The following is a 23,191-nucleotide window of genomic DNA, read 5'->3' as shown; positions in this document are numbered from 1 at the left end:
TGAAAGATTGAAAAATGGAGTTTCCAGTCGTGTCCGTGCATTTATGCATGAACTGTTCTACCAAAGCTTCTGAAATTTTAATATGCTGTTACTGATGACAAAATGGAGGTCAAGTTCAATAATGACGATTTTGACTTTTACCGTTCAGGAGTTGTGGTTCTTGAAAGATTGAAAAATGGTTTTTCCCGTCGTGTCCGTGCATTTTCTCATGAACCATTCAACCAAAGCTTTTGAAATTTTAATATGTTGTTACTGATGACAAAATAGAGGTCAAGTTCAATAATGACGATTTTGACTTTTACCGTTCAGGAGTTATGGTTCTTGAAAGATCGTAAAATGGCGTTTCCATTCAGGTTGTTGCATTTACTCATGAACCATTCAATCTAAGCTTTTCAAATTTTAATATGTTGATACTGATGACAAAATGGAGGTCAAATTTGATATTGACGATTTTCACTTTCACCATTTATCAGTAATGGTTCTTGTGATATTGCCAGGACACAAATAAATGTTAATAAATCCGGTTTGCTGTCGTTGTGACAGCCTCTTGTTGAGTTTTTGACTGAATCTACAGTATTAACCAAGAGGATGAGTGTTAACATATTGTCCACATCAATGTCTGTGGTGCCTAGCTCTCAATTTCGGCAGTACTTTAGGAGATTGTCATCAGACTAGTCATACATTAGACTTAAATTATAGATATTGAAATGTAGAAGTGTAATGTATTTCTAGAAAACACTGTTTAACAAGTCAAACATTGTTGATACTACAAGAAAATCTATTTATGATTAATGGGCTAGTTAAAGTCCACATTTAGATTAATGTTCTACAAAAACAGCACTCACTAGCAGAAATACTGAATGGTGGTATCATGTTATAATGTTGAAAAAACACCTTCAGAAGAAGTCAATTTAACTACCATATGACATATTTTGCATATTAAAGAAAAAAATTCAGTGGTGTGTAAAAAGAATATTTGCAAAAATTAGATTGAAGGGGTACATTTGTTATTTTGATATTTGAATACTGTTTTTATTCATCTAAATTATTTGACTATGTTTGTATTTCTTCAGGTGGCAATGCTACAAATCCTAAATTGATGGGTCAGACTATAGTAGAGGGTCTCAAGGAGTACTTAGAAGAGAATGATTTAAGAACATTAAAACATGTATATCTTGTAATATTTCAACCTGATATGGTAACATCAATGTTACAAGGTATAGGCCAAGCATCACAAACAGTTCCAGGTATGTTTAAGGTTATTCTTATGTATTTAAGTTTAAAAGACTAAAAAATTTATATCAGGGAAAGTATTATATTCTGTTGTTTTATATTGTATTTTTCATGTAGTCTCATAAAATAAATGTAATTTCTGTGGTTAAAAAGGATGTTTTTTTAATTTATTTTGTAGCTGTTTTCTGTAAAAACTCTGTTTTTATGTCTCCTATGTTGATGGGCATAACACCCACTGGTCACCAATGATAGATTAACCTTAATATCTTGAGTCAAATTTTTTGTTGGGGGTTAAAAATTATCATGTTTACCGTATGTGGTTTTTTTAGTTGTTTTTTTTAAATGTTTTCTTTTACATAGGGTTAAAAAAAAATTTTTTTACTGCGATGAAGCCTTTTATCATCTATGCATTTGAAAATAACATCTTTATTCTGACAAATTAGGAGCATAACAGATAGATGTCATCAAATAAAACCGTCAGATATGTTATAGTTTATTTTTAGTCCCATATACCTGAAAAGTGTATGTTTTGTACACTTTGGAAAATGGTTGGCAATTATTGAAGAATGACCCCTTAATCAGTTTCGTCTTTTTCCAACTGATGTAAGTTTTAGTCCAATGCAACAGAGAGGTCATGATTAATCTAAAGCACATGAAATATAGTTAATTCTAACAGTTTTATCTATGAGCTATATACAAATATTGTTAAAAAATGAAATAGAGTATTATCAGGGACACAATTAAAAGACTAATAAAAGTTAATGATAGAAATATGTATTATTATTATTATTATAATTTTTTTTTTTTTTTATATTATTTATTTAAGCTGCTGGTCCAGTTGGTAAATTTGTTGTGATGCAAGATGACCCAGTAGGTACTGATACTGTAAGATTTTTAATCTATGGAGAAAGGAACACTCACAGTGTCAAACAGAGGTTGATGAAAGCTATAGAATCAGAGTATGAAAAGAAAGAAATGCATGATTCCATTATCAAAGAGTTAACAACCAATGAGGTAGTTATAGTATTTTAGTTCATAGAGTCGGTGGACTTTATCTAAGATTATTACATTGGTTGCAATGAATTTCATTGATTTCCTAGTTAAATAAAAACCGATAATTTCACATGTGAAATAAATGTGGTTATTTCACTCTCTGACGTCATACAACAATAGGCGTTGTCAAGACGTCGATAACATCGAAACAAAACATGCGTAGGAAAAATATATAGTTCCTTACATTTTCTACATTACTTTCTTAAAAAAAGCAATTTGACAATTTAATAAAAAGTATAACTAATCGCCGTATTTGAATATCAAAAATAAGACAACTTGTGACCGAACGCCGCTATGGATTAAACTCGTGCTGCGCACTCGTTTAATCCATGCGTCGTTCGGTCACGCGTTGTCTTATTTTTTGCTATTCAAATACGCCGATTAGTTATACTATAAATAATTGGCAAAATCCATTGTGTGATAAGATCTATTTGAATATTTCTGTTGTTGTGTATTTCTTGAATGGATTAGATGAGTTGTGACTTGCATGAGCTCCACATTTGGAAACCAATGTTGGAGGTCATAAGGATGTTGTTTGTTTATAGATGGTCCATGATGTTAGTTGTCACAATGTGTTCCATTATTTTGCAGCAGAAACACGTTTAAAAGAGATTGGTCTATAATTTGCAGCTTTGTAACATTCAGTCTTTTTACATACAGGGTTTGTGCTATTTGCTTGTTTCCAGTCTTTTGGTCTTTGGCCAGTTTCTACTAAATTGATGAACATGCATGTTATGATTGGTGCTTTCTGTGTTCTTAGCTCTTTAAACCTTTCTCCTGATTTTATTTATTTGGATCAATGTCTTTGTGTGGATTTAGTTTTAGAAGCAATTTTTGTACACTTGTTGCCATCCCTTATTTAAGTGTAGTTTTTATATCTTTTGCAGGAAGCAGCAATCCATAGTGTGAAGAAAGATTTTCCTATTAAGATATGTGTAAATAAAAAAACAAGTCAGCTAGTTTTAGAGGGGCTTAAGTCTCACATAATAGATGCTTTAAATAAAATCCATGGTTGGCTGAGCAAATTTAGACATAGACGCTTCTGTGAAGAGGAAGCAAAAATCATGAATGACCAAGTTCAATGGTTTTTCAAAGTAAGTATAAACAATGTTTGTAAAAAAACAATTTTTAAAAAATAGATTTGTAGGACTCAACACTCTAGGGTAGATTCCTAATCTATGTTAAACTTGATGTTACAAATGTCAATCAAACCAAATCTATGGCAGATTTTTGTTTTCTCCAAATCTCTTTAAATTGCGTTATTCTCTGGGAAAAGAGAAACATATAACATCACAATTGAATAATGCCATATTATACACCATTGCTGCTGCTATCAATGGTTGAACCCTTAGATCTCCTTTACAGAGTTTTGTTGATTCCAAATATATGGCAAATTTTGTGCAAATGGAAAAACATGCTGTACCATGACTTGTCTTAAACAAATGGAAATGTATGGTCCAAATCTATAAACATTTGAGAAATAACCCTTCATCTAGATTATTTTTCTTGACTAAAATTGTCTCACTGAAGGTCATGAAATGAGAGAATTGAAGAGGATGATTGACGTAATATTTTTTTAATTTCTTTGTAGGAAATAGACCAACACGGAAAACAACTTCTTACACCATATCCTGATTTGATAAATATGCATCTTGAGAATGCACATCGTGGTACTTCTAAACGATCTGATGTTGACTTTTATTCAGCTTCTGGTGATAAATATATAATTGAGTTGAATACTATGAAGGAATATCCTGTAAATGATCCAACTGACACAGTAGAAGTTATCAGAAGAGAAAAATTAAAAGGTATTTACTCTAAAAAGAGGTGCTGCCATTCTGTTTATGATGATGTTTGTATATATATTTTCTGTTTAATATTAAATTTGTATTAAGATCTATTTTGTTACATCTTGTGATCAATTTTATTTGGCAATCACCATGGCAGTCAGCAGGGTTAAAGAACATCAGTTGCTCGACCTGTTAGTCAAATGCGTTTTGTTTAGATATACTCCTCATGATGTATGTAATTGTCAATTATTCAGAGCAATATTTGGGTACATATTTAATTTGATAATGTTCTTGTTATTTGTATTTAGACTGAAAACAGATTTACTTAGCATAGATCAATAGCACAGTGTAACAGTATACTGTACTAAAGCAAAAACTACTTAATTTAATGTAAATTCAAATTATATAACCTATTTCAAGTTCTTTAACTACATTTATTCTGTGTTAGAAACCTATAATGTGTCAAATATATATTACAATTCAAATTTTGATCTATATCAAGCTTGAATATTGAGTCCATTTTAGCCTAAACTGTTCATAGTTGGATCTCTGCAGTCGTATCAAGGTGTGATCTGTGAAGCAGTTTATTTAATTTGAACTAATTCTATATTGCATAGTGATAATTCATTTTTCTTGAATCAGGTGGCGACATATTTAGTCTTCCTTCTGAATGGGATGATAATAATGATCAGAATTTGAAGGTTATAACTCTGTTGAACAGCTCACAAGAATTTATGGATGTGGTAAAACTGTTTAAGACATCAGTATTCAATGGGCAATACAAAACTCAGTTTAATGCTTCAACTTTCAAAGTAACAAAAGTAAGTTTTATATATGAGACTTTTTCATAACATGATATAAGCTATCATACTAACCTGAATCCTTTCCTTGCTATGGAGAATTGATTTTGATAGATATATTTTTGCCATGTGCTCTTTCTATTTTGATATCAATTTGCAGTAGTTTTGCTTATATAAGAAGAAGATGTGGTATTATTGCTAATGAGGCAACTCTCCACTATTGACCAAATGACACAGAAATTAACAACTATATGTCACCATACAGCTTTCAACAATGAGAAAAACCAGATAGCCTTCATAGTTAGCTATTAAAGACCATGAAATGACAAATGTAAAACAATTGAAACGAGAATACTAACATTGCCTACTTTATGTACAAAATAATGAATGAAAAACAAATATTTAAGACAGCAACAAATGACAACCACAGCATAACAAGTTCCTGACTTGGGACAGGCACTTGCCTAATAGGGTGGGGTTAACTTAGTTAGAAGATGTCAATCCCTACCTCACCTGGGACAGTGGTGCAGCATCTCAACTTCAGACAAATTAAGAATGTGGTGAGTTAAATTACAGTATTTGAAGGCACCAACCCTCTTTCATTTTAAGCAAACCTTGACAAGAGGGCTGATTTTTGCTATTTCATTATATAACAAAAACACTTTATGGAGTACTGCAGTTGTCAAAAATGTCCACCAAAATACACAGTTCTTGGATTTTAATAAAACATTAATCAAGTACACATCCTTAATTAACTTGTGTCAATTTTTTAAAACTAACAAATTTTGAAGGTTTGTATACATCAGTCTCTTTGCCTCACATAAAAAAGAAAAACCTTTGCTGACAGGATAGTTTTCTCTATTTGACAGAAGTCTTGTATAAATTAAGATTTTTTACTTAAAATAAAGTTATATTCCATTTTAAATGCTGACGATTTAAGAATTCAAAGAGTTGTTATTTAATTTCAGATTGAAAGAATTCAGAATATATCTTTGTACCAGATGTACGCAGCAAAAAGAAAGCTTATAAAAGATCAGAACCAGAATTCAAATGTTGTGGCTGAACAACAACTCTGGCATGGAACTGGGAGTGATGCAGTACCAAGTATAATAATGTATGGTTATAACAGAAGTTATTGTGGTAAAAATGGTAAGTATAAAGATGGAGTGTTAATCTACAGAAGTTATTGTGAGCTTTTATATTTCAGGAATTACCTGCATTGAACTTTCATAATTAAGGGGAGAACTATCTACATTGTCAGGAGACTACATATTGGAGTTAGTAATATTTTTCATCTTTGTCTTTTATTTTGAAAACTTATAGATAGAGGAAAGATCTTAAAACAAGTTAGTTTTGCATTTTCGGTATTGTCAGTTCACCCATTAGTAAAGTTATTGCCCTACAATGACAATTTTTACCAATTTTCTTTGCTTTTTGACTTATATGATGAACTTTATACTAGAAAAATAGAAACTTTTTAATAACTAAATTAATCAGCAAGGCAAAATCCTCAAACAAATCGTATGTTGCCGATAAAGTAAGTTAACTGTCCACTCCTCAAATGAGTAATTGCCCTTTAATGATTTAAAAAAATTATATAAAAATTTATAAAAATAGAGATAAACTAAACAGACATAAGGATCAGCAAAACAAAATTAAGATCAACAGAAAAGGATTTTTTGGTCATGAATTTTATTCTTGACACTGCATGGTTGCAAAGAGTTCTTCTTGATTATGCACATATACAACACAGGCTCTTTACAGCCACTTGTTTAAGTAACTCAACGATAAGCTCATTTGACCCTCTAAGCAGTTCAACCCATCTCATCACTTGGCATTTATGACTAGAAAAGTTATTTGGAAAGCAGAAAAGGTGAACATATACATATAAATGTATTTTGGAGCTCACAAACATCTTTAACTCGGCCACATTCTGCATGTGTCTGTCCCAAGTCAGAAGCCCGAACTCAATGGTTTTTGTTTGATGCTGTAAATTATATTTGTTTTTCTTTCTTTTCTTTTTTTTTTTTACATAATTTAAGCCATTAATTTTCTTGTTTTAATTTTGCCATTTCAGAGCCATTTATAGCTTGCTCATTGAATTTGACATGTTTATATATTATTGTTATTATTATTTGAAGGTACATGGTTTGGATATGGTGTATACTTTGCAAATGATGCATCTTACTCAGCACGAAACTGGGTTTCTCCTGGTGGAGTTACAACGAGTGTCAGTCAGATTTTCCTGAGTAAAGTTTTAACTGGTAAATACTGTAAAGGAGATCCAAACATGCGTGTTTTACCACAGAGGGGTGATGGAACAATGTTAAACTTTGATTCTGGTGTTAATGATGTTAACAACCCTCTGGAGTATGTCATATTCAATGACACACAAGCCTATCCTGAATACTGTATATCTTTTGTAAAATAATGTACAAACATATTCTCCAGGTTGTACAATGTTGGAAGAAATAACATAATAGCAATGTATTGTGATATTGTTTTTTTGCAGTATACAACTAATTTTTGGGTTTTAAAATATATTTATGATTAGTTATGTTTTATATAATGTTATTTTATGCTATATATTGTGATATTGTTTTTTTGCAGTCTACAACTTATTTTTTGGGTTTTAAAATATATATATGATTAGTTTTGTTTTATTTGATGTTAATGCAGCATGCTTTTAATTGATCTGACGTTTAACAAATATATACTTTGAATATTTAAGAATAATCATACTTTTTTATATGTATAAATTATTTATTCTCATTTATCTGTGATAGAAAGTGATATGTAATGTTTGAATCTCTGATAACAAGTTATCTTTAAACTTACTTCACTTAGTGAAAAACTAGTCCCTATAAAAGGCAAATGGTTTTCCTCAAACATATAGTCTTTTTATGCCCCGCCATAATTGAGAGGGCATTAAGTTTTACCAGTGTCCGTCCGTCCATACATCCAAAATTGGTATCTGTTCTCTAACTTAAGACTGCCTCTACCAACATGACCAAATGTTATGAAACTACACAATGCTTCTTACCACAAACTACAGACCAAATTTGAATTTTGGCTCTAACTGTTCTACAGTAATGCCCCTGTACAATAGAAAAAAAAAAATCCTTTCTGTTCTCTAAATTTTAATTTGCCTCAACCAAATGGTATGAAACTTATACACAATGCTTATAAACACAAAATACAGATCATGTTTCATTTTTTTGTGGCCTCATTTTAAGAGTTCTATAGCTATGACCGTTTACAAATGTTAAAATTGTTAATTTTTTTGTTTCTGTTCTCTTTCTTTAGTTTGCCAGATGCTATTAAACTGATACAATATATATACCTATGACATATCAATTCAGATCTCAATGCAAAAAATCATACATATTGCTGTAAAGATTTGTCTATATAAATGTATAGGCATACTTTCAAGAAGGCCCTTCAAACCTACATATTATGCTTGACTGGCTAATATTGATTTTAAAATGATAAATAAGATCACTCACCTTTACTAAGAGCTTTATAAATATAGTAAAACATAACCATGTCTGGTGGAGCATTCAGTTTAATTTGCACAAGGACAATCTATTTAAAATGTGTGTGATAAGGATGATTGCCATTATTTTTAATAATGACAATGTGTAATTTGGATTTCAATTGCTCAATTTTTAAATGTCTGTGATATATAGAAAACTCTGTGATTAAAGTATTAATTTTAAATAGTACATCTTGTGTGTAAATATGTAAATCCAAGTTGAATATGTTTTTAAAACAGAGATAAAATTAGATTGGAAAGATAATAAGTTGGTAAAATATAAAAAAAAAACCAACATTAAAGAAGAGTGACCATCTCATTAACCCTGTCCCTTTTTAGAAAAATCATAAATACAGAGGAATTAAACAGAAAGGAAAAGAAAAAAGGAAATACATGAACGTGTGGTATGGAATGAAAGTTATTCTCTCTAGTTTGTGTTTGATTTGTTTGCACTAATATTAAGTCTTTTGTTTCATTTAATATGCATTTAGTAAAATTATGAAGGAAGATCTTTAAAGAAATTCCATTGAGCCGCTGAGAAGGGAAATGAAACCAGGTGAAGTTCCATTTTCAAAGTCTGACCTTTTATTTTTGTTTTTATTGTATATAAATATTTGTTTTTATTGACGCATGATTATTGCAAAATGCAGATTTTCATTTATTGCATTTATTTATTAAATAAGGATATTATTATGTTTGATAACTTTTCTAAAGCTTAGGTAGATATTTGTTTGTGATATTATTTGTGAATGATTATAAATGATATTGTTTTATCGTTTTTGTTTTGCAAGTGAAAATACTGGTACTGGTTTTGTATGTCTAACATAAACCAATTGTATAATCTTTTTATCCATCCAAATTTCTTGTAAAGACGAGAGAATTCTTTAAATAAAATTCTAAAAACTTGTATAGAATATTTGAACATATAGTTAAAAAAGCTCCAATGTGATTATTACTGTGGATTCTTTTATTTTCGTGGGTACCAATTTTTCTTGGATTGAGGAAAACTTGCATATTCATGGATATTTAATTTTATGGTTTTAGCAAAGTCAGCATATATTCCTTTAGACATGTAAAATGATAGTGCGAGAGGGGAATCCGTGTACTATGGACACATTCTTATTTAGATATATATATGATAAGTTATGTTTTAATTCATGTTAATACAGCATGCTTTTAATTGATCTGATTTTTAACAAAGATATACTTTATTTAAGAATAATCATGCTTTTTTATATGTATAAATTATTTATTCTCATTTATCTGTAATAGAAAGTGATATCTAATCATTGAATCTCGGATAACAAGTGATCTTTAATCTTACTTCACTTAGTGAAATACTATAGTCCATATAACAGGCAAATGGGTTTCCTCAAAGAGTAGGTCTTTTTCATTAAGTGTAACCATTGTTCGTCCATACCTACATCCAACATTGATATCTGTTCTTGGACTTTAGATTGCCTCAGCCAAATGTTTTGAAACTTATACTCAACGCTTCTTACCACAAACTACAGACCAAATTTTGATTTTGGTGGCGTCTCTTAAACCATTCTAGAGTAATGCCCCTTTACAAATGGAAAATTGCTGATTTTTTCTTTTTTGTTCCCTTACTTTAGTTTGCCTCAACCAAATGGTATGAAACTTATACACAATGCTTATTACCACCAAATACAGATCAAGTTTGAATTGTTGGGGTCTCATTTTTAGAGTTCTATAGCTATAATGACCCTTTACAAATGTTAAAATTTTTCATTTTTGATCTCTTTCTTCAGTTTGCCTCACCCAGATGCTATTAAACTGATACAAAATGCTTAAAACAACAAAATACAGATCACATTTAAATTTTGGTGGTGTCACTTAAACCATTCTAGAGTTTTACCCCTTTACAAATGATAAACTTGCTGAATTTTTTGTGTCTGTTCCTTAACTTTAGTTTGCCTCCACCAAATGTTATGAAACTTATACACAATTGTTATTGACACAAAACTCAGATTAAATACAAATTTGAATCCTTTCACTTTAACAGTTTTTCAGTTATGTCCCTCTAAATTATTATATGATATGCAAGTGGGAGAATCATCTATGTCTAATGAACACTTTCCCTTTTTATTTGCTATTATATTATGCTTTACTGGCTTATATCTTGTTTTTATGAATGTAGTGTCATACTTTAAAGATGGTCTCTCAGACCTGCATATTATGCATAGCTGACTAATTTTGTTTTTAAAGTGATGAATAAGATCACTCACCTTTACTTAGAGCTTTATAGATATAGTAAAACATGACCATGTATTCTCTAACTTAAATGTAATAATTTTATTGATAATTGAGAAATTCATTTTAGTTGCAATTATAATAGAATGTTGTTCAACAGTCAGGTGAAGCTTTCAGTTTAATCTGCACAAGGACAATCTATTTGAAATGTGTGTGATAAGGATGATTGCCATCAGGCACGGATCCAGAGAGGGGTTCTGGGGGTTGGAACCCCCCCCTTTTTTCAACGATCAATGCATTTGAATTGGGACATGTAATTAGAACCCCCCCTTTGTCCTGGGTTAGGAACCCCCTTTTTAAAATGGCTGGATCCGCCCCTGGCCATTATTATTATTGTTGATGATTTCTGATCACCTTTCAGTGTCAACAAACAAATAAACTGAGTGTATGGTTTGTATATGTATGATGAGTGAAAGCTAGTGACAATGATGACAATGTGTAATTTTAATTTCAATTGCATAATTTACAAAACTGTGATAATTAAAAAAATCTGTGATAAAAATATTAGTTTTAAATAGAACATTTTAAATGTAAATACGTCAATCTAAGTTGAATATGTTTATAACAAGGCACTGAAAAATAGATTGAAAAGATAATAGATCGTAGCAAATAATAAGATGGTAAAATATAAAACAAACCCCCATTAAAGGAGAGTGTGACTATCTCACTCACCCTGTCCCTTTTTAGAAAAACATAAATACAGAGAAATTAAGGAGAAAGGACAGGAAAAAAGGAAATACTAGTATATAACAGTATACTATGAAATGAAAGTTATTCTCCCTAGTTTGGTGTACATATGTGATTTATTTGCACTAATAATACTTAATCCTTTTGTTTCATTTAATATGCATTTAGTCAAATCATGGAGGAAGATCTTTAAAGAAAATGCATTTAGGTGTTTAAAAAAGGAAATGAAACCAGGCGAAGATCCATTTATCAAATTATGACACCCCATCCCCTTTATTGTTTGTTTTTTTTTGTATAGAAATATTTGTTTTTTGACCCTTGTTTATTGCAAAGTGATGATTTTATGTATCAACTGGCAATTATTTATTGAATAAAGATATTATTATATGTTTGATAACTTTCCTAAAGCTTAGAGTCAGCTGGTAGATATTTGTTTGTGATATTATTTGTGAATGATTATAAGTAATATGTATTATTGTGTTTGTTTTGCAAATAAAAATGCAGATACTGGTTTTATATGCCTAACATAAACCAATTGTATAATCTTTTTATCCATCCAAATTTCTTGTAAAGACAAGAGAATTCTTTAAATAAAATTCTAAAACTTGTATAGAATATTTGAACATATAGTTAAAAAAGCTCCAATGTGATTATCTTGAATTTGCTTGAATCTATTTACTTGAAATGTTGAAAATTTTGTTAAGATTGATAAGTAAGCTCCCTAACTGATATTCAAAAAAGAATGTTATTACTTCAAACTTGTTTTAAAGTATGCGATCGTGAGCTTTACTGTGGATTCTATTATTTTTGTGGGTACCAATTTTTCGTGGATAGAGGAAAACTTGCATATTCATGGATATTTAATTTTATGGTTTGGCAAAGTCTGCATATATTCCTTTAGAAAATTTGTAGTCCGTTGAACATTTAAATTTGTGGTTAACCTGTACCCACAAAATCCAGGAAAAATTATTATCAAACAAATATTATTAGTTACATAGTGTGCTAGTGACCTAATACGGTATATATGGGGTCAGTAAATTCCATATGGGGTGAGAGCGAAGCTCGAATCCCCATATGGAATTTACTGACCCCATATATACCGTATTACGTCACTAGCACACTATGTAACGAATTTATCTTACCGACTATCTTAATGTGTGAAATTAAGACTAGTGATTCTCAAAATGAGCAAGTCTTCAATACTGTTAGCATTAAGAAAATACTTCCATTTATCCTACAAAAACAGATGCCAACAATAACGAGTCGGCTTGTAAGGTTTAAATGTGTTTTGTGAATTTATTTCAATCTTAATCATCAATTTCTTCGTCTATTGGAACTTTTAAGTTTTTTTCTCAGTACCGTTTTGTTTTTTTATAAAGGGACATAACACCATTACTAACCGTGTATGAAATAAGCTCCGCCCCCTTTTTACCTAATATGGAATATAAAGGGACGTGACTCCACTACTAACCGTGTATGAGATAAACCCCGCCTCCCTACTAACCTAATATCAAATATACACGGTTTGCACGCGGACACTTTTAACCAATCATATTCCTGGAAATGTATAGAAGGTAAGATAATAATGAATCCACAGTAATATATAAAATATAAATTGTTTAAGAGAACTAGGACTTTAACCATCAAATTAAAGAGAATTTTGCTGACTGGATTTGTTATGCTTTTGTTAAGATTGAAAAAACTAGGTTGACAGTAGGTCATTTTTAGGTTTTGCTCAAACATGTTTTTTTAGTATGCAAATGATTCTTTAAAATCATCATCCATGAAGTCTCTTTACAATGTTCAAATGTGAATTTTTCAGAATAGTAGAATTTTTTATGTATAGACACATCAGTTATCCTGAAATTATCAAACTTCTTTTTGGCATGTTATTATAAAGTTATGTTTCATGATCAGCAAGATACTGACATACCTGCCAACCCTCTGGTTTGAGCGTTTTCCACAAAAATTTATACAACAGTAACATGTATTGATTTGTTTGTTAAATATTGGTATTGTGCCTCAGACAAAAATGTACCAGTGGGGACCATACTACTTTGTCAGTTTCCTTGATTTATTTTATGACCTAAGTTGTATCTATAACTAATAGGTTATTGACATTCCGAATCAAAAACTCTTTTTACCAAAAATCTTTTGAGGAAAAATACTAGTAAGTCATGACTATTTCTGAACAAATTACTGTCAATTTTGATTGTAAGATTTTTTTTGAGAATAGAATCCCCAGAGTATAATTTAAATTGATATGATAACACAGACTGCCTAATTATATCATATGTATTTTTGTTAACATGCAAAATAGAATAACTAATTAGAAAAACATTACCTCTTTCTTAAGTTTACTTTTTTGTTTTCCTGTTTAAATAAGATGTCTGTCTTGTGTCTTTTGTTATTGTTTATTTTGAAATCACAAATAAAGATGCATTTATTTCTTTAGGTTATCCAAGTTATTTATAATACAATTTCAGTTTTCAGCATTTGTTGTAGAACTGATGGTTGGTTGCTTAATGTCCAGAGATAAATATTTCAGGTATGTGCAGGACAATTGCAGAACTGATGCTCATCATTTTACAGCCGATTGCATTGAGTGTGAATCCAAAGGTAATATCTTTGGTTATCTTGCTTGTTAGCTGAACCGTGAAGTCATTGTTAGACCAGGTAAACTACCCTCCTTTCGAAGTAGCCTAGTCCAACAGACAGATAGATTGGTTATCTTCTGGACTAGTCTACTCTTAAAGCAGGGTAGTTTACCTGATCTAACAATGACTTAATAAATTATAATCCTGGTACCTTTGATAACTATTTAATGGTTCAGCTAGCAAGCAAGCTTACCAAAGATATTGCATTTGACTTCAAACTCAATGGAATTGGCTGTCATTACTTGTAATGAGTAATTTAATCTTTTAAACATAGTAAGTATGGTTGACATTCTTATAACATTAGCCATAAACCCAAACCCTTATTCCTACCACAGACTAGGCTAGATTTCATGAATCATTTTCCATGTTTGTGCCCTGCCAGCAATACTTTAGGTGAATAATTTTCTTGCCTTGCATCTTGCTTTCTATTCAATAGTATGAACCACGAGGTTATGGACAAATCATTTTAAAACTGTGCACTGATCATTTATGGATATTAAAAAGGTTGCGCTAAAATGTTTTAATTCAAGCCTTGACAATATGAAATTGAGAATGGAAATAGGGAATGTCTCAAAGAGCCAATAACCTAACCAAAGAGCGGAAAACAGTTGAAGGCCACACATGGGTTTTCAATACAGCGAGAAAATCCCGCACCCGGTTTCTTGCTTCAGCTGTCCACTAAAACAAAAAGTTGTACTAGTTCAGAGATAATGGACGTCATTCTATACTCCGAAATATATTAAGGAAACTGAAATTTAAAAATCATATAATACTAACAAAGGCCAGAGGCTCCTAACTACGGACAAGCTCCAAAATACGGCGGGGTTAAACGTTTATGTTTGTTTTAGATCTCAACCCTCCCCAATACCTCCATCCAGTGTAGAAAAAAACCACACAGCAATATGTTAACTATTTATCACAAATATTATTTTACTAAACAGTGGCAAAGTTGAACAATATAAGATGTTGGAAGTTTATTAAGCCTTGTGGGTTTTTCAGATGAATATACATTTAAAACTCTTTGTATTTATGACTTTTCATTAAGCAGTATAACTGATTAAAACATAAATTTAGATACACCTTGTATCTTACTGCAGTAGCAGTTTTACTTTAAATCAAAATTTAGCAGTATCCTCAAGTTATTTGGATCCTTGAAAATTCGCGTGAGAACAATCCTAATAGTTTTTAGATCACATCAAGGATTTATATATACAAATCCTATATTAGACAAAGTGTTTTCGCTACATAAGATTTCAGTTTGTATGTACACTGTCATGCATATGTGTGTTCTATGATTACAATTTTAAATATCACACACAATGCAATAGATTGGACTGAGCTAAGTGCAATTCACCATATAACTACAAAGAGACAGAATGCTCAATCCAGTGATATACCTTATAATTCTGTCAATAGTTCGAATTATAAACCAGTTTATGACAAAACTGCATTGAGTACCTGTAAATAAATCTTGCCAGTTAATCGTTGCTTTAAAAGACGTAAAACTTGTAAGAAGATGGGGGCGAAAATAGCCAGATGAGAGAAGACGCATTAATATGTTTGATGATTATTACTTCACTGGACAATTTATTAGTGGTGGACAATTGAAAATTTATTTAAAAGCATCATAGAGGAATGTGCAAAATAGAACAGCTGGATGAAAGCAGGTATTAACCTTGATTGACATCAGCATAAACGGATGAGTAAAAAGGTAGAATAGAACCATTCTAATAACAAGAAAACCGAGTTCGTCTTATAACTAAGGCGAAATGACAAAGCTTAAGGACAATTAAATGAAAGGAGATACAATAAGTTCATGACAACTAATGTATGTAAATAACCTGACATGCGATAAATTTATATCATGTCTTTTCAATTACTTATAAATGGGATATATCTCAGGATTTATGCACTCTTTACACGTACTTCGTGAGTGTAAAACATTACAAACTGTAATACACGTAAAACAATACTCTGTAAAGCACTTGTAAAGATCATACAATTTATGCACATTGCTGGAAATATATATGACATTTAATTGTATTGGCCTTTATACATGCATCATGCAGGGCACTTTTACTGTTTGTCTTTTTGCTTTTTTGGCCATGGTGTTGTCAGTTTATTTTCGATCTATGAGTTTGAATGTCCCTCTGGTATATTTCGCCCCTCTTTTACTATGATTCAACAAACTAGTAACACAAAACTCAAACGTGTATACTATATTTGCGGGGCAGTATACCCTTGATTATTTACGGGATGTCAAAAAATTTCATACTATGTTAATCATATCAACATATTTGTTTTAACCATTTTTTCACATTAGTTATCAGTTTCATCAGACTGGGTCGATACCTTTTCTGGTTGACTATATGATCAACTATTAGTCCCAGAGGGTATCAGAGGCTCAGTATTCAGTTCTTCTATACTGACATGATTTAAAACAAACTGATAAAAAGGTCCGTAAATAAATTTAGAAATTATCAGAAACAAAGGTTCAGACAAAGTTGACCTTAGAAGGATTTGGCTTTTTTTAGGTCCATTTTGGTTATATAGCGCTTCACCTGTTTAGGTGATTTCAAATATTCGGCTTTGAAGGTACATCCAGAAAACGTTTCCGACACAAGAAATTTATAACGTGTTGTATTCATTTTTTCCCCTTAAATTTACAATGAAAGAATTGTAAAAGGCAAATATTCTTCAATATTTTTAATGAAAATAAAACATGTGCTTTTACAGCCGTTATACAGATGTTTCAACGTCATAGTTGTCACATTTGTATAATTTGTGTAACTTTTTTTCATTTTAGTCCATGTATTATACAACAAAGAAAGGCAACAGTGTATACCACTGTTCAAAAGTCATAAATCGATAAGGAGAACACAAATACGGCACCAATTGTAAGAGGAAAACAAATTAATAAAAAAAACACTGAAGTGCAACAAAAACCAAACGCGTACATAGAAATTAATTATTGTTAACAATTGCAATAATAGGATATTAAAAAAACATATTGGTGACCCAGTTGAACATTTTTTTTATGTCTAACAATCATGTATTTGAAATTCTTTGCATGAAGAAAACAACACATAGATGAAGTACTGAATTGCACGAAACAATGCGTCCATGTTAACTTTGAGTTATTGCTTCTATCAAAATCCGCATTTATAGGATTAAAGAAACTTCCGGATTTGGTTTTACATCAAATAAAATGTTTTATCATTTTTTTCTGTGAAAACTGATGACATTTATTTATAAATTTATAACGAGAAATGTGAGTATCTTCAACAATCTTTTATTACAACTAAATTCACAGTTTATCTTTTTTGTTGTACATAGTTTGTACTGGTAGGTAAGTCATCTGATATCGCAATCATGTAAAGGATACATGTTTGTATGAATGTAAAAATAAATTAAGCGAACCAAAATGTATCACGAGTTTTTACACCCAAATGTAATGCCTATATTTGTTAACGTTGAATATGAAATGAAAAAGAACGTATACCATTTTATTTGACAATATCAAACCATGAATAATAAGAAAGCAAACAGATGAAACCCCATAAGTAACCCTTCTTTAACTATCTCCGTTCATACTTTGACAAGTGAGTAGATTTTACAAATGTCAAAATTGCCGTTTTGCTTATTCTTGTTAAGTCCATGTGATAATATTGATCAGCAGGTCAAGGTTGGCCGTATAGTGCATCCTTATTGCAAAAATACATCATGCTCCTTGTATTCAGCTGTCAGTATGGACGGATATAAGATAGAAGACATCTGGAATCAGGCGTTTGATTTGGCAGAAAAGACTGGATATACTTACATGTATCAGTTTATTGAAGGTAATCATAAATGTATTTTATATTTTACAGTTTTATAAAAAAAACAATCCCCCTTTTAATAGCATTAAACAGACATGCATATACTGAGGACATACTGAGGTATATGTGCGTCTGGATTAGAAACCCCAAGGGGGCATCAAGAGGAGGGGTTGTCCTCGAGACGGAATCCTGCTTTTTTTTACGATCAATGCTTGAGTGTTTCACATTGCGATAAGACGTGTCACGGTACTTGTCTATCCCAAATTCATGTATTTGGTTTTGATGTTATATTTGTTATTCTCGTGGGATTTTGTCTGAGGCTTGGTCCGTTTCTGTGTGTGTTACATTTTAGTGTTGTGTTTTTTATAACAAAATGGATAGTTTTCATTTTCAAACTTGTGTAAAAATACTTTTTTCTGAACATTTAGAAGAAGTTTACTTTTTTTTAATTCCTTGCTTCCAGGAAGCAATTCGCTGACATTATTTTCCGTATGCATAGTGACCTTAGTGTGAACCTTCTCGTAAAAATCCGTTGATCGCAATACGCATGGATCTGTCACTGAAATAAACTATTATCTGATTGTACATGTTAAACACGTCGTGCTCAATATCCACGTTTTTTCGTTGATTATTTACTTTAAGGTGACAATCGGTAAACCTCGGAGTCAAAACACGGCATTTAATGAGCTGCCATATGTGTTAAAAAAAATAACAGACAGAGAGAAAACAAATTGATGATTATAAGATATATTGGCGTAAAAAATGATTAAATCGTGCATAGAATACTTAGTTTATGATATATATATATATATGCATTGGTTCAAGAATTGGATAAACATTATTTTTCACCAGTCACTCGTTTCGTATGACTTTAAGACTTACTAGTAGTCCAAATGAAGAAAACATAGTCTAAATGATTTAATATATAATTCAATGTAATGTTTGACATTGTCATATGGTATCAAAACATTTAGCTTCAAGTAAATGAGTTTTTTAATGATATTTTTTCGAAACAGATGTTTGATAAAAAAAATTTCACCATTTGAATTTCCTGAAATATCTTGTCTTGAAACAACATGTGGTGAACACTATTCTTCTATACTGACATGATTTAAAACAAACTGATAAAATTATCCGTAAATAAATTTTGAAATTATCAGAAACAAAGGTTCAGACAAAGTTGACCTTAGAAGGATTTGGCTTTTTTAGATCCATTTTGGTTATATAGCTCTTCACCTGTTTAGGTACTTATACATCCTTGGCTTTCAAATATTCGGCTTTGAAGGTACATCCAGAAAACGTTTCCGACACAAGAAATTTATAACGTGTTGTTTTCATTTTTTCCCCTTAAATTTACAATGAAAGAATTGTAAAAGGGAAATATTATTCAATATTTTTAATAAAAATAAAACATGTGCTTTTACAGCCGTTATACAGATGTTTCAACGTCATAGTTGTCACATTTGTATAATTTGTGTAACTTTTTTTTCTCATTTTAGTCCATATATTATACAACAAAGAAAGGCAACAGTAGTATACCACTGTTCAAAAGTCATAAATCGATAAGGAGAACACATATACGGCACCAATTGTAAGAGGAAAACAAATCCTTTAAAAAACACTGAAGTGCAACAAAAACAAACGCGTACATAGAAATTAATTATTGTTAACAACTACAATAATAGGATATTAAAAAAACATATTGGTGGCCCAGTTGAACTTTTTTTTTTTATGTCTAACAATCATGTATTTGAAATTCTTTGCATGAAGAAAACAACACATAGATGAAGTACTGAATTGCACGAAACAATGCGTCCATATGTTAACTTTGAGTTATTGGTTCTATCAAAATCCGCATTTATAGGATTAAAGAAACTTCCGGATTTGGTTTTACATTTTTTTCTGTGAAAACTGATGACATTTATTTATAAATTTATAACGAGAAATGTGAGTATCTTCAACAATCTTTTATTACAACTAAATTCACAGTTTATCTTTTTGTTGTACACAGTTTGTACTGGTAGGTAAGTCATCTGATATCGCAATCATGTAAAGGATACATGTTTGTATAAATGTCAAAATAAATTAAGCGAACCAAAATTTATCACGAGTTTTTACACCCAAATGTAAGGCCTATATTTGTTAACGTTGAATATGAAATGAAAAAGAACGTATACCATTTTATTTGACAATATCAAACCATGAATAATACGAAAACAAACAGATGAAACCCCATTAGTAACCCTTCTTTAACTATCTCCGTTCATACTTTGACAAGTGAGTAGATTTTACAAATGTCAAAATTGCCGTTTTGCTTATTCCTGTTAAGTCCATGTGATAATATTGATCAGCAGGTCAAGGTTGGCCGTATAGTGCATCCTTATTGCAAAAATACATCATGCTCCTTGTATTCAGCTGTCAGTGTGGACGGATATAAGATAGAAGACATCTGGAATCAGGCGTTTGATTTGGCAGTTTTTACAGTATTATAAAAAAAAAATAATCCCCCTTTTAATAGCATTAAACAGACATGCATATACTGAGGACATACTGAGGTATATGTGCGTCTGGATTAGAAACCCCAAGGGGACATCAAGAGGAGGGGTTGTCCTCGAGACGGAATCCTGCTTTTTTTTAAGATCAATGCTTGAGTGTTTCACATTGCGATAAGACGTGTCACGGTACTTGTCTATCCCAAATTTATGTATTTGGTTTTGATGTTATATTTGTTATTCTCGTGGGATTTTGTCTGATGCTTGGTCCGTTTCTGTGTGTGTTACATTTTAATGTTGTGTTTTTTATAACAAAATGGATAGTTTTCATTTTCAAACTTGTGTAAAAAAACTTTTTTCTGAACATTTAGAAGAAGTTTACTTTTTTTTAATTCCTTGCTTCCAGGAAGCAATTCGCCGACATTATTTTCCGTATGCATAGTGACCTTAGTGTGAACCTTCTCGTAAAAATCCGTTGATCGCAATACGCATGGATCTGTCACTAAAATAAACTATTATCTGATTGTACATGTTAAACATGATATAGAATCCACGTTTTTTCGTTGATTATTTACTTTAAGATGACTATCGGTAAACCTCGGAGTCAAAACGGCATTTAATGAGCTGCCATATGTGTTAAAAAAATAACAGACAGAGAGAAAACAAATTAATGATTATAAGATATATTGGCGTAAAAAATGATTAAATCGTACATAGAATACTTAGTTGATGAAATATATATGCATTGGTTCAAGAATTGGATAAACATTATTTTTCACCAGTCACTCTAGTAGTCCAAATGAAGAAAACTTAGTCTAAATGTTTTAATATATAATTCAATGTAAAGTTTGACATTGTCATATGGTATCAAAATATTTAGCTTCAAGTGAATGAGTTTTTTAATGATATTTTTTCGAAACAGATGTTTGATAAAAAAAAAATTCACCATTTGAATTTCCTGAAATATCTTTTCTTGAAACAACATGCGGTGAACACTATTAGTAATTTCTTATGTTCATGCGATAAAAAAAAAACAACAATTTCTATAGTTATAAATAACAATGCACTGTCTTTTCGTGACGTATTAGCAGGGGTTTCCAGAAACCCCGATAATCAAACCCTGTGGCCAAAAACCATTGTTATTCGTAACAATAGATCTATTCGATTTACACTTGTTTCAGAAATAGAAACTGTGAAGTATAACAATAGAACTGGGGTGTAAAATGAATTACTTGGTTCTTCCCCTCTCATATACAAAAAGTAAAATCACAAAAATACTGAACTTAGAGGAATACAGTACGTGTTGAGAAGATGAATGAGTAAACTGACTTATGAAGATAAACATGGTGATGACCTCTAACTACCGATTATTGATAGAACTCTTTCATTTATTTTGAAAGAGATGTGAATTTATTTTGGGATTACTCCCCCCCCCCCCTTTCCAAAGAAAAGGGTATATAAAAGGTTGAAATAAAGCGAACCAAACCGACCAATCCAGTAAATAAGTGTATTATACACTCCATTGATAGCTAAAAGATGAAACACAATAGACAATTCTACCTTAAAAAATAACCGATACCAATTTCAATTCTATACCGTAAATATGAGTAGGAAACCTGTAAACCAAAGTTAAAAATTTGGAACGGAATATCAATATATCTTTATATTTATTTATTTTTTTAAGACAAAAAAGTCAAAAAACCATGATTCTGAAGAAAATGCCACTAGGTTTTGCAGAATGACGAATTGCAGGATAGCTTTTTTTGCAAGAGAATTGCAGGTTGAGAATTGCTATATAGATTGACACTAATGTAGAAAAACTACTTGAGTGATAATTAGTCAGAGTGCATAAGTCATCAGAGGCGCATTGCGACAATTAATGGCTCTGGTAAGTGCTGAGAAATTGACGGAATGATGCACGCTTGATCGTTTGAATACTCGGACACGTTCAAAGTGGCTTTGCGTAAAGAGATATTCATGCACCGTTGAAACCTAAGTAATGACTACATGTTATCATATCATTTATACATGTATATAAATTTATAGAAAAAAAACTTCCGGGTGGGTTGGGAAACATCGAATAAAGTGAATTAAACCTATCATTTTTCTGCGAAAATTGATAACATACTATTTTCATTATTTATTGTTTGTATCGTCAATAATCTTTTCAATCACAGTTTATCTTGTGTCCTACTTAGTGTAGAGGTTAGTTGTCTGATATGTCAGTCCGTTAAAGGATAAATGTCGAATTTAATGTAAATAGATTTTACGTAAGTTAAGATTTAGTATTTAGAAACAGTTATTGATTAAACATAAAGCAAAGTTTTTATATTCATTACTTGTTTTTAATAATTCATCTTTTAAATTATGCCTTGTGTCTTTTGTTTTTATTCTCTTTTAAATTGTTTTATTATGATCACTTAAGTGAATTCTGCTGAAACGTTTCAACACATTCGGTCTTCAGTAGTTGTTATTGTAGTTGATATTGACGTGAGGTTCACTTAAACCACTTGCAATTAATTAAAGCAAGACTGTTTGAAAACATTGATTTCTAAACTAGTAGTGTAAGGAAACATGTGGTTCAACCGCAAAAAATCGAAAGTCCTTGAATGTGACAATTGTCGTGTACGAATATCGATTTACTATTATTTTTTATTTTTTATAACTGTGGTGAAAAACGTAAATATATATTACTTATAGTTCTTGGTACGTCGACGCGCATTTTTCTTTACAAGACACCTCAGTGGCACTTGACAATAATTTTCAACATCTTGTATGATATGCTAGACGGAATTTAAATAATGGATAAAGCGCCAACGGTCAGTCTAATGTAGGCGAAAACCGCGTCAGTG

At 31.0% G+C, this 23,191-nt stretch overlaps 2 protein-coding genes across 3 annotated transcripts in view; both read left to right on the top strand.

Annotated features, from left to right (window-relative positions):
- The window catches only part of LOC143071523 (protein mono-ADP-ribosyltransferase PARP14-like), a 60,703-nt gene extending 51,578 nt beyond the window's left edge, over positions 1-9,125 (top strand). For both annotated transcript variants that reach the window (XM_076245880.1, XM_076245881.1), the window contains 7 exons: positions 1,074-1,247; positions 2,060-2,247; positions 3,174-3,380; positions 3,878-4,094; positions 4,719-4,897; positions 5,845-6,025; positions 7,018-9,125. In XM_076245880.1, the coding sequence (XP_076101995.1) occupies positions 1,074-1,247; positions 2,060-2,247; positions 3,174-3,380; positions 3,878-4,094; positions 4,719-4,897; positions 5,845-6,025; positions 7,018-7,307 (1,436 nt within the window). In that variant the 3' untranslated portion in view covers positions 7,308-9,125. The remainder of the gene's footprint in view (positions 1-1,073; positions 1,248-2,059; positions 2,248-3,173; positions 3,381-3,877; positions 4,095-4,718; positions 4,898-5,844; positions 6,026-7,017) is intronic.
- An 8,600-nt stretch (positions 9,126-17,725) lies between these two features.
- The window catches only part of LOC143071522 (uncharacterized), a 42,688-nt gene continuing 37,222 nt past the window's right edge, over positions 17,726-23,191 (top strand). Inside the window, exon 1 of the mRNA XM_076245878.1 lies at positions 17,726-17,868. The gene's annotated coding sequence lies outside the window, so the exon portion shown is untranslated. The remainder of the gene's footprint in view (positions 17,869-23,191) is intronic.

This window comes from Mytilus galloprovincialis, chromosome 4 (genome assembly GCF_965363235.1).
Source record: "Mytilus galloprovincialis chromosome 4, xbMytGall1.hap1.1, whole genome shotgun sequence".
In the NCBI taxonomy this organism is placed as follows: domain Eukaryota; kingdom Metazoa; phylum Mollusca; class Bivalvia; order Mytilida; family Mytilidae; genus Mytilus; species Mytilus galloprovincialis.
The sequence above is the reverse complement of the archived record's forward strand: the minus strand, read 5'-3'. Positions and strand labels throughout refer to the sequence as shown.